The 13632-nt window shown below is 33.9% G+C and overlaps 1 protein-coding gene across 1 annotated transcript in view; it reads right to left on the reverse strand.

Moving 5' to 3' along the window:
- Positions 1-1534: 1534 nt before the first annotated feature.
- The window catches only part of LOC149786028 (E3 ubiquitin-protein ligase rnf213-alpha-like), a 374561-nt gene continuing 362463 nt past the window's right edge, over positions 1535-13632 (reverse strand). The window contains exons 90-92 of the mRNA XM_089978102.1: positions 10493-10582; positions 6770-6969; positions 1535-4401 (exon numbers count right to left, since the gene is read on the reverse strand). Of these exons, the coding sequence (XP_089834228.1) occupies positions 4245-4401; positions 6770-6969; positions 10493-10582 (447 nt within the window). The 3' untranslated portion in view covers positions 1535-4244. The remainder of the gene's footprint in view (positions 4402-6769; positions 6970-10492; positions 10583-13632) is intronic.

Below are 13632 nucleotides of genomic sequence, written 5' to 3' on the forward strand. Positions count from 1 at the left end.
AATAGTTTGCAAAGGTCATAACATGACTGTTTATTTCAAAATAATATGATTTATTTGTTAAAGAATTTTTTAGTGATTCAAATTCTGTTGATTTGGTCTGTATAAAGACAATATAATGAAAATACACACACAATGTATTCTATTTTTCAGTCTAAGCCAGTTCTGTAAGAGTCATTCAGAAGAAATACTAATTTATTTATAATATTTGTTCATTTGATTTAACAGCGTGGAAACTCCTTAATTTAAATGGTCAAAGCCTTATGGATTATGTGAATTTATTCAAGGATTTGAAGACATAAAGACTGGTAATTCTGTCAGTTTACATGAAACTTTCAAGGACTTCAGTGATATTCTACTTTCATGGGATTACCTTGAGGTAAAAATATTTGGATTTAGAACTGATTATTCAGTGGTACTAGCACTTTAGCACACATTAGAACCTTCATTTGGAATACCTTTGGACAGTTTCCAGATTAGTGTAAAATTGATAGTACAATTTAGGATATTCTAGGATTTCATACACTTTAGGTTGTTTTTTTATTCTTTCACTTTGTTTGATCTTATAGTCTATTTAAATAAATTTGTATTTTGTAAAATGGAATGTTTGTTGGTTTTACCATGTCTTGTAACTTAAGTTTAAGTCCATAGAAGTAACAACAGAAAAATGCATATTGTAGCAATTCCTTTTGATTCTGAAATTAAATGAAATCATGTAAAATTTTCAGTTAAATAAATAGTAAAAAATATATATATAGATACTTATTGGTTTATTTTAAATATTTTATTTGGGGTCCATGATGTAACTGTGAATCATGTTATAATGAAAGAGCAGCATATGCCTATTTACGAAGTTTTATTTTGATAAAAATCTGGCGAGAAATTTAGCATCTTCAAAAGTGCCATTTCAACCACAACTGCTAATAATTAGTTCCTACATGTTGATTTTACAGATATGCATTTATTTCTCTTTGAAACTTAAACACAAAGTTTTAGCAAATTTAGTTTAAAAATACATTTACTAGTCAACTAGCTCATTTTCCAAATAATTATTTCTTCATTAATTGTGCCAATTTGACTTATACAAATCATCATACTATTCCCCACCCACCCTTATTTCAATGTGGATTTATTCTGATATTAAACCATTATTATTGTCACAATCAGTAGCTGTCTTCCTATATGATGATACTGTATGATTATGCAGGGCCCCGAGTGGCCAAGTGGTCTAAAGCGCTCTCCGTTATGGATCACTGCCATCTCACCTCTGTCTGCATGGGTTCGAGTCTCGGATTCTGCCAATGTGGGTATGTGAGAAAGCTTGCCAGTAGCTTCTCGTGGGTCGTTGGTTCTTTCCTGGGTTTTCCTGGGTTCTTCCTCCACCATTAATACTGGCCGCCATGTATAGCCTATCGTGTACTGAAAAATGGCGTTAAACCCCACAACAACAACAACAAGTATGATTATGCCTAATTAAAAGTGGATGACATGGGAGATACATCACTGATCAATACCCAAGAAAAAAAACAAGACAGTATTAAATAAAAACAGTTTATGTAAGGATAATCAACATATTTTAATTTCACAAGTATGTATATTACCAAATAATAAATCTTTGTCCTATGTGTTGTTAATGATTATGCATGACTGAAAATGCACCACATGGAGGTAATGTTACTGATCATTGGCCCTCAAAATAAAAAGAAGAATACATGTGAAAAAAGTTCATTTAAGCACTTAAACATTATTAACATTAATTTTACACTTGATTACGATAGAACTAGGTGTTATTTAGATCTAAAAAATAGTGTCTGTATCGTTAATTATACAAACAAAAAAAAACTCAAAATCAAAGGCACATTATAAAAGTGGTTGTGTAGATGTGGCACCTTGCCTATACCCTTTGTTCTGACAACTCCCACTGACTTGAAAAATCTTGAACAGTTTAATGTCAAATTTTGATATTCCTGTAAAAATGATTCCTACATGTTTATCTCAACTCAAGCAGACTAGACAAAATCCAACTCTCTAAAGGAAATGTTTTATGTTATATCGATATGTAATAATTATATTGATATGTAATAACATACCATCTGGGATCCTTAATTTGCATAATTTTTGTACAACACACTCATGAAATACACGAAGCTTGATATGCACAAGCATTATGAACTAACTGTACATTCAGTGAATCCAGACTAACTGTACATTCAATGAATCCATCTCTGAATCAGGCATTTCACATATGGTACTTGATCCAGATGGTAGTGGTGGTTAGCTGAACTCCAATTTTCATGTAAACACTTTTTCTGAGATAAACAGAAAAAGACTATCTTTTCTCAACATTGAATCTGCATTGAAAACAAAATCCTGACTCTGCCATAACACACTAGCAGAAAAGAAAGGAGATGAATCTACTAGAATTTAAATGGTAACTATACTGTATGGTAACAAACTTTTATCTTGATAAAAAATATTGTAAATTCAAAAAATATATTTCAGTGTAAGCACAATACAATCCATTATATAATTTTATCTTACCAATGAGCAGAAATGCAAAACCAACCAAAACAAGGATAAAGACTTACACCTTTACACCAACAAAACTTGTGCAAAGAAAATGTTAAGGGAATACTGATTGAATCTTCTGTTACACAGAAATAGTCATATGAAAAAATGATTGACAACACATATTCACAAAACTTCTTTTTTACAGAAATTAGTCATATGAATAATGACTGACACAACATATTCACAAAACACCTTCTGTGTACACTCAAACTTAATTTTTGAATGCTTATTAAAGGCAGGATGAGTATACATTATTAAGCTTCAAACTCTAAAATCTGTTGAGATGAAAATGTTAAGTTTATTTCATGATTGTTCAATAAAATCTGTTATTCAAAGTAAGATTTCAGTTTCTGTGAGCACTGAAGTGGGAGAGGAGCTTTGTGAATACTGCATGGTTTTCCAGGTTGTTACACTAGAAATGAATATATATTATCATTTCACTCGAGGTGGTCTTAATCACAAGTGAAATCTAAATTACATGATATACCAGAAATATTTATGTAAAATAATCAATGTAAATGTTTAATTTGCAAGCCAAGTTAAATAACTTCAATGGAAACATCACTCTTACAGCAAGCACTACTTCTGATCTCTAAACTGATAATTATAAAGGCAGTAAAATCAGAAATAAGTTCTCCTAACAAATTCAAATTATGCATATTACACGAATGATGTTATAAGAAAAAATTACATCAATTATATTGTATTAATTGAGGATCTATTTTCTGAAAAATGTAAACATAATCAAAATATGTTTATTATCACATTGCAATTGTTACTGCTAAAACTACAATTAATTGAGTTAAACTCGAATTACAGGATGACAGGAATCAAAATGATGATCCATTACTTCTAAGTAAATGATACGTAAAATTAAAAAAATTGTCAATAGTACAAATTACTTTATATGTTTAGGAAAAAGACAAGAAGGTATACACATGTATTACTTGTATGATACTGTGCTACACACATGACCAAAATTGCCTGTAGGTAGACCTATCCTCTTCATTCATTGTATAGATACAGATAACTTGTCAGCAATCGATCATAATTAATCGTACTGCATCTTTTTTGTAATTACATGTTTTCATTTCCATGAACAAAAATTCTAAATATATATATGTAACGAAAATAAAGTACAGTCTTTTTTAGCACATACACATTATCAACTTAAAGAATACATAATACTGAACTGAAAATTTGGAGATATCAACATTTTCAAAAATATTCATTATCTTTATAGATTATTACATTGTTCAAATACTCTTTGCATCCAAATCTCAAATGAAACAGAAACTCAGTGAAAATCAATAACTTTCATTAATTTCATATGAACTTAAAACATCTGCATTAACTTACATTTGAAAAGTAAATTACATTCATACCAATGCATATTATCTTGAAAAAAATAGGGAAAAATAAGAATACGGCCTTTTTCTGTATTTGAACTTCACTCACTTTCTATGTTAAATCTGTCATGAAGTTCGTATCTTGCATTAAGATCAAATACACCTGTATGTGGAAAGAGAACCAATCAATTATGTAACATCAATTATTTACGTCAAAATATTTATTGGTTTTATGCAATTTTTTTACATTGGCAAAGCAAATGGGGACTGGGATACAAGTTCTTACAACTAATAAACTCTTCCCCTGCAACTAAATGGACACTAATATCAATATCTTTGTCTCTTTTTCTCCTGCAGACACTGATAAGTAAATGTCCAGGTGGCAACACAGAATTTAGACAGAACATCATCAGGGAAAGCATCAAGTGCAAAAGGAAGCTCGACTTCCTTCTCAATCATCAGGGCAAGCAGATAGTCTTTGAACCTGAAATGAAGCATAATTTGCATAAAATATTATTGTTTCTATTATAATTACTATTATTATCATTATTATTTCTTTTAATCTGATACTGATGCACTTTTAATGATATAGGCAATTATCTCTTAAGTGTAATGAAGATTTTTGTTATTAAAGTTCAAGGTGGCTTGTTCATCAAATGATACTAATGAAACTTAATACAGATTTAGAAACTATCAGTGATTGGTAACAGAAGCAGTTCGTTGATACAAATTCTAATAAAACTGAATGTATGTTATTTAGATGTACATCACAACCGGTTTTTCCCAAAATAAAAGTTGAAATTGAGTTTTTTTTTCTCTGCTGACTATTAAAATACCTAGGTTTAATGTTTAATAGTTTTGGGCAACTGGATTAAACATGTTGACAATATGTTTCAGTCTGTCACAGAAATGATGTCTTGAAAACTAGTTCACAAGTAAAGATTATGTACTGTGATGGTTACTTGGCTAATACTCTAAAAGCTTATAAGGAGATGGCTTGTATTCTGAACTACATTTTCCATACCTGTTATGTAATCTTTAATTGAATTCATAGATTTATCATATAAGTGGAATAAAATGTCAACAATTCTAGATTTTAATGGACATGAAGATGGACAAATGGTAAGTTGTCAATTTATTTGAACATATTCCACTCAATAATTTAATTCTATTTAACACTGGTTTTGTCTTTATTTTTTCTATCTTGCAAAATACACCCCAACTAATTGGAGGGTCAAAGAGAAATCTGGCTGTTTTTTAGCCCTAATATGGCAGGGTTTGACTTACAGTCCAGATGACTTATAAGCACGTAAAGACGGTAATACAGAAATCATTTGGGAGACAATCCTTTATATGGTTGCTTTGAAGACACAAAGAAATAATCCTTTATGGTTTGTCTCTTAGAGAGAGAGAGATAATTCTTTAAGTGATTGTCTAGCAGAGATAATACTTTATGTGGTTGTTGAAGGCAGAGAGAGAGAGAGAGAAAGATAATTCTTTATGTGGTTGTCTAGCAGAGATAATACTTTATGTGGTTGTTGAAGACAGAGGGAGAGTCATAATCCTTAATGTGCTTGTCCTGAAGAAAGACAGAGGTAATCCTTTATGTGGTTGTCTTAAAGACAGAGACTGATAATCCTTTTTGAGATTGTCTTGAAGACAGAAAGAGAGAGATGATCCTTTATGTGGTTGTCTTGAAGACAGGGAGATAATCCTTTTTGTGGTTGTCTTGAAGAAAGCGGTAATCTTTTATGTGGTTGTCTTAAAGACAGACAGATAAATAAATCCATTTTGAGATTATCTCAAAGACAGAAGAGAGAGATAATCCTTTATGTGGTTGTCTTGAAGACAAAATGAGATAATCTTTTTTGAGTGTGTTTATGTGGTTGTGCTGAAGACATAGATAATGCATAAAATGTATATCACCATAAAATATTTGTTTCTTATTATTACCTTGACCAATGTAGGGTACTGGCTCAAAAGTCTTAATCAGTTATTAATACCTGTGAGTATAAATATCTTTTTTTGATCAGTCATTTGATCTTAATATCTATTTATTTAATATCTTTCAAATATATATGAAAGAAACAAATTGTTTTAGATAACTAATGGGTTTTTCCTGCAAATAGGGATAGAGTTTGTCTTCTTTCTTTTTAACTAAGCTTTTTTATTATATACGAGTCATGTTATAAGTCTAGTATCTGCCCATTTCATCTCTATTTCCTTAATAATGTCCTTTCTCTGATCTTCAAAATGTAACTATGCTACCATACCTATAGATCTTTATCATTAATTGGGGAAAGACCTTGTTAAAACCAAATGTAACTATGCTACCATACCTATAGATCTTTATCATTAATTGGGGAAAGACCTTGTTAAAACCTTTACCCTGACATAATTTGCTTATTTTTTTGGAAACCTTAAGCCTGACATCATTTGCTTATATTTTGGAAACCTTTAGCCTGACACAATTTGCTTATATTTTTTGGAAACCTTTAGCCTGACACCATTTGCTTATATTTTTGGAAACATTTAGCCTGACACCATTTGCTTATATTTTTGGAAACATTTAGCCTGACACCATTTGCTTACATTTTTGGAAAATAAATAAAACAAGATTTTCATCAAAAGAAAGTATATTTCAAAAAGTAAAAACGTAATGTATAACAAATGTAAAAACTTCTGCAATGGTATTAAAATCTAATTGAGCCATACATATCCTTACAAATAGGCCAAGTAGTGTGGTTTTTGTTCAATTGAATTAAAAAACTACTGAAGATGGATGGATCTATAATCAGGATGAAATCAAGATGCCCTTACAGCAATCGGTTAAAGACATAAAATTATCTCACTTTTTCTCCTTTACATCCACATAATCTTCATCATCAGTTTTCTGGGGTACTGAGATGACTAGGATAATACACTCAAACATCAACTCCAGAAGAAGTCCCAATCTCTCCAAAGACAGTGGCTGAAGGAAGGTCATCACTTCTTCCATGAATTCAGCACTCAGTTGTTGATGGAACTGTTCTGGTAGTCCATCAAATATCATCTGAAAGAGACATTTCATAAGTGCATGTACAATGTATAAAGAAAGCTGTGGCCAGTAACCTGTTACAACACTTATCTCAGTTATTCACTCCCCTCATCCTTGTTCTTGGTTCTGAAAGCTCCATCCCACACCCCTTATTGTGCCCTCTTGTACATGGTTCTGACAGCCCCAGTCTGCAGCCCCTACTTCCCCCTTGTTCCAGGTTCTGACAGCTCCATCCCACAGCCCTTACCGCCCCTGTTGTCCCAGGTTCTGACAGCTCCATCTCAGAGCCCTTACTACCCCACCACAATTATGACAAAATCACAACCACACAGACATTAAATAAAAAAAAAATACACAAGTTTCCAACTAAGGGACAAATTGTTTAACTTCTGTCAGAGGGAGAGGGTGACTTGGATTTTGTTTAAAAATCCCATCTCCCAAACAGCTTGAAAAAATATTATTGTTCTGATTTGTAGATGACCAAAAAACATTAATTATATCCATAAATTAATTAAAAAAACTAAATTATCAGGCAAAAGAAAAAAATATCCTGGTTCAAAAGAAAATCCCCATCACCACTCATAAATGAAATGGTTAGCCCAAATATTATTATGGTGTTTTGCAGTATGTACAAAGAATCAAATGCTCCCCAATGCATCTGTTCTTTACAATTTCAAACTCAATCAACTAAGAGTCCTAACTTTTAGTTTTGCTTTTAATTGCTTGCATCATTGATGGCTCATCCTTCCCTGCAACACACTTTCACACTATTCCAACCACCAAAAAAATATACATAATAAAATCCAACTTCAAAGAAAACAATTTTTCTAGTAAAATATGTTTCATTGATAATACTTACCAAATCAAAATACCTTTAGAATACTACCATCATGTCACAAATCCAGTAATCCCACAAATGTGGCAGCCAGAGTGATCTCCCCTAGATGCCAAATTAAATTCCATGTGTACTTCGATTACTAATGAAGGCAGTCTGTGTCAGATTGTGGCAGCACTACTTGTTTCTCTTCAAAGAGTCCAGGCAGAAAATTATCAATCTGAGGCAACGACGCCTTAAGTGGAGAAATGTTGTTGTGCTTACACTATTGTAAGAAATTTCTCCACTTCCTGTCATGTAACTAATTCTCTCCACTTTTTGTCAGATCATTTGTTCTTGAGGGCTCTCTGGGTATGATCCAGAGATGCATGTTCAACAACTCTCGATTCAGGTGAAAATACCTGCTGTTGTGTTGCTGGAGCAGATGATGAAATATCTCCATCTCCATGTGATTTCTGGCAAAGCCTGCTTGATTTATCAAGTCATTTATCGGTAATATCTTCCACCTGAGGGGTGCAATCAGGATGATACAACACTTGTACTTTTGGTAGCACCTTTGGAATCTGTGGTGTTGAATGGTAAGTGTATGCATCCAAGCCATGGAAAGAGAGTTCACTGCCTGGATATATTGAATGTTGTGGTGTGGTTAAGACGTTTTATCATGGAGTTCTTTGTGATGACAGCAATTCCACCTCCACGAGAATTACAGGGGAACGAGTTGATGGAGTAACCAGTGGGTGTTAGATCCGCACACTTGGGCTCATCGCCTGATGTTTTAGCCATGTTTCTGTCAGGAAAAATAAGTCAATATTTTGGTTGTTGATAAAATTGTAAGTGTATGCATCCAAGCCATTCTAATCCATGGAAAGAGTGTTCACTGTCCATGCCTTTGGATCTTGGACTGGTGAGACAAAGGTTGGAAGTTTTGCATTTGACATGCCATAAATAGATCCACTAGTGGTCAGTCACTTCAGGTAGAGATGTGACTGAAAACGAATGATGTAGCAATGGATCTTGTTTGCATTAGTTGATTCTTTCAGGATGGCAAGTCCACTAATACATTTAGTACATACAGAATATGACCAAGTACTGGATGTGGATTTGTAACTCATGACACAACCTTAGAATATACTAAATAAGAGTGCAGAGGTCTGGGGTTCTGGTTCCCCCTTCCCTTCTGATATACTTCACTGCCTTGGAGTTGTTGGACTGCACGACAACACCTTTTCCATGTAGCTTCTCCAGCAACTAATGATATACCTACAGAATGGCTTTCATCTTTAGGATACTGGTATGCAAAAGATGATCCTGAGTGGGCCACATTCAACTGGCCTCCTGGAATGATGATAGGAAATGTGTACCCCAAATTACTGTGCTTGCATGCATACAAACATTTGACTTCTGAGGTTGCACATGGAAAGGAACACCTGACAGAAGCCAAGTGAGAATCTTCCATTTTCTGAGATGGGAACTCGTATGAATGGCAACTGCTATTTTTTGTTCTGAGTTGAAAGTTTTAGCCTTCATTGGAATGGCATTATAAATCATAATGGTCTCATAAATAGGCAACCATTGGGATGGCATCATAAATTATAATGATCTCATAAATTGGCAACCATTAGGAATGCAATAAATTATAAATTATAATGGTCTCATAAATAGGCAACCCAGGACAATGAGGTCCACAGCTGCATTAAGTAAACCCAGAAGGCACAGGAATTCTTGGGTTGAGAGACACTTCTTTTAAGAACTGAAATCCCCCCCCCCCTTCCAAGATGATTTCAAAGCACATTCCTGTTGGAGATGTAATCTGTTCAGGAGGAATTCTTGGACTGTAATGCAATTCATTTCAGTTTCAAAATGATTGGTACTTTGAGACTGCTGCATTATACTGACCACAGACCATAATGTAAAAGCTTGATGTCCATATCAAATGTCCTATAAGACTCCTTCAAATTCTCTTGGGGCAGGCTTCATTTTCCTCAATAATTATGCTTATATGTCATATACAATTATTTTGTGAAAGAAAGAATGGTAAAGAATGAAAGGAAGAAACAAAGACTTGTATTTGTAAACTGTGTTACCCAGATATAAAATTAAGTCTTAAAAAATACAAAATGGAAAAAAAATTAAAGCATTGTGCAGTTACCTATCTAACCAGGTTGGGTGTCTATATATATATATATATATATATATATATATATATATATATATATATATATATATATATATATATATAACCACAAATAAGCCTATTAAATTTCATCTGATGAACTCGAGTGAGTTTAGCTTAAATGTGCTAACTAGGTTTTTGTCTAGGGACTAAAAAATGTGCTAAATTTTTTTATCAAGTTGCACTAATGACCTGAGCATCTAATCAGGTCATCTACACATGGATACAAAAATGTATCTAATCATGTCATCTACACATGAATACAAAAAAGCATCTAATCAGGTCATCTACACATGAATACAAAAAAGCATCTAATCAGGTCATCTACACATGGATACAAAAAAGCATCTAATCAGGTCATCTACACATGAATACAAAAAAGCTAGTAAAATTTATTTTGTCAACAATGAGTGGTTCTTGTGCAATCTTGCTAATAAGCTTCTTTGGACTGATGGACAACAATGATCAAATTAAGATGGAGTTGGGGTGGGGAATAAAGAGTTTTTAAAAATCAAGGGAGTAATATATACCTGATTGTGAAGTGCAAGCTTTTTGTTCTTTTCCAAGGACAAAAGCAACCAGAGTGACTGTGCATGTCGATACTGACATATCTGCTTGGCCTGTAGAAAAAAAATTCAACATATTACAGAGTATAAGACGTAAAATTATTCACATTTTCTTTTTTCAGTAATGTTAGTAAACACATCCATATAGATCCTGGGATGACTGAGACTCACCTGGCCTGCATTTGCATAAAAGAGGGTAGTATCAGTGACAGGCCAAACAATCAAGATAAAAGAAAGACTTTAAGTCATCCATGAAATAACCAAAAGATATATTTATTAGAATTTCAAGTATAAACACAGAATGGTATTTCAATAATCCAATTTATATTTACCTGGGGAATACTAAGAAATATTGGAACATATATTGTGGGGATATAAACCATATGACTTCAATATGATAAATGGTTTATAGCAACGAGTTTTACAGTTCAATTTCATTCAAAGAGCCTGTTACTGAAAAGCTTCGTTTTATAGATTTAGCAGTCACCTGGATGGTATAGATTGTCAGGTGTGTACTGGATGCTACCTGTACATACCTGTAATATTGTCAGAGTACCAAGCTGTCAGATCTGACAAAATATTGTGAAAACTGAATAAATCCCTTGAAATCTGATCTTTTTCTGAGGGTATCTGTACAGTGATGCAAAATATTAAGAAACCTATTTAGGTTGACTTTAGTTTCAGAGTACAGAATACAGGCAAATAATCAATGAAATGATTCTTATTCCGTTCCTTCAGAGGTCTCCTCTTGAGAGGCCACTAAAGTGAGACCCACCTTTTCTAAGGTCACTGTCATGTTTACCCCAACCCAGAGTAGCCCCAGTTTGAAACATGTATAATCAAAGTAATTCTGACAAGCCATTGTTTGATGTTAAACATTGCCGCAGGCTACCACTAATCCATTACGTAAGATTGCCGTGGCTAGAAGTGGAGAGCCAGACCTAGGAGTTGCGAAGACGCTAGATAGCCAATTATCACCTAGTTGTGGAAATGTTTGTTCAGATCAAAAGAAGTTGCCTGAAGAAGTGGGAGTGTCTTAACTTCTTTTCCCTGCAGACAGACAGACAGGTTGAACTGGCCGCTAAGACATTTGGACAGGGTCACAGCGCCACCCAATCAGAATCGAGATAGGGGAGAGACCCTGATTTGGGCAGAATGATATCTCCGTGTCTTCCGGCAAGAATTAGTTTGCTAAGAGAAATTACCCAGAGGAGGTTAGCGTAACTCTGAACAGCCATTCATTATTGGTGGGAAAATCTTAGAATAGGAAATTTTAAGTACAGACAGCTTCAAATAAGGTCAGTGTGCTAGTTGTTCGGTCTTTGCAGAATGCAACTGCATTTTAATTGTAGGTCGTATGTATACTTTATTATTACTAGAATCGTAGTATGAATAATTACTTTGTTTCGTTAATATGTTTGCATATTTTGAAGAAATGAGTTGATATTTGTAAAGAATTATATAGCTTGCTAGCCATCATAAGAGTTAATATTGTAATTCGCTATGTGGGTATTTTATAGTAGACTAACACATGTGTTCATGTGATTACAGATTTTGCCATTGTTGAATATTTGTGTAATGTACAGACATGCGTCTGATTGTTGTCAGATTGTAGTACAATGAGATTAAATATATATGTGTACATACTGATGTGACGCAATGTATTGATGTCTGTATGACAATTCACTGATACCGTGTTATTACGCCATTGTTTACCCTGCAAGAAGTGTGTGGGAACTTCAATGTGTATGCATGCGTGACAGAAATTGTGATAGCCTTATCTGACGATTAATTGTTGATCTAGTGTGAGGTGAGATTCGATAAAGCAGATGTTAATGCCTCGTGGTTTTTCACAGGAAGCTTTGAGGGACAGACCAGTTACAGTTTGGTCCCGTAGTGTCAGATAGAGAGACGGAGGAAAGGAGAAGAAAGGAGAGAAGTCATGAGAAGTTGAAGTCTGGGAGTGAAATTGGAGGAGGAGATAGTAGAGAGGGAAACGGAGTCAAAGGAGGTGTTACAGGAATGGAAAGAAGGAAGGAATTAGCGGGAAAGAAAGAGATGAGTAGATGCAAGGACAGGGGGAAAATAGAACTCACACTGTAAATCACGGGATGAATTAGGCTGTCACTTGGTCGAGGGAAAGATGGGTGATTGAAAGTTATTGTTTTTAAATTATTGAATTTATTAAATTGTTATTGATTGAATTTCATCTTCGTGTTCTCTATAATTTAGCCGTTGGCATTGCTGACTGGGGGCTCAGAGCTGTAAATCTACCTCGTCACTAATTTAACTTTCTAACCTCACGAGCCAGGGTGGAACTTTCATCATAATTTAATTAAAATATATTGGAAGAACACCACCCCAATCCGTGCAAACGTCACAGTCACCTTGTTTGATGCCAATTATAAAAATACACTTTGGCTTTATTCAATGAGTTCAATACACCTCTCCCTTGATAACTCATGCACAACGGGGTCCACAAACACTGACCGCACTATAAGCGAGGGCGTGAGTTACCGAGCAACTTTCAAAAATTGACACAAAATCCGCTTAAACATCATGAAAACCACAAGGGGGGCAATTAGGGGACTGGACTGTTTAATCCTCCTTTTACAATCACGTCGATATTAATGGTTCATAATGTGCTTTTTCTAATGAAGTTGTTCGTTATTCTGAATAAATAACATTTATTTTCAAAATGTCCAACATGTGAAAGATTGTTCCAACTGGTTTCAACAACCAAAATAAGTGTACACGAAAATATCTGTGTATTACATCACTGCTTTTTGTTTTGTTGATTAGTCTGGTTCCTGGAGTGGTATTTAATAGTATCCTGCCAAATCAGGAGTCTGTTAGCAAGGAACTAGACTAACTGTTGATACATCACCAAACAAGATTCCTTTTCTTCAAAAGCAAGTGACATTTATTTCATGCGACAATCATCTATGTCGAAACTCAATTTTTGATTTGTTCAGTTAGTACATTATTGATGTCATGATTTCATGGGAAGTAATAGTGAAACTTCTTATCATCCTTGAGGATATCTCTTAGTGCCAGTTCAGAAATTCTCTGAAACTCACTTGCCCACAATGGTCCATATCTGT

The sequence above is a fragment of the Sinohyriopsis cumingii genome, chromosome 12 (assembly GCF_028554795.1).
Source record: "Sinohyriopsis cumingii isolate HCF-2022 chromosome 12, ASM2855479v2, whole genome shotgun sequence".
Lineage (NCBI taxonomy): Eukaryota > Metazoa > Mollusca > Bivalvia > Unionida > Unionidae > Sinohyriopsis > Sinohyriopsis cumingii.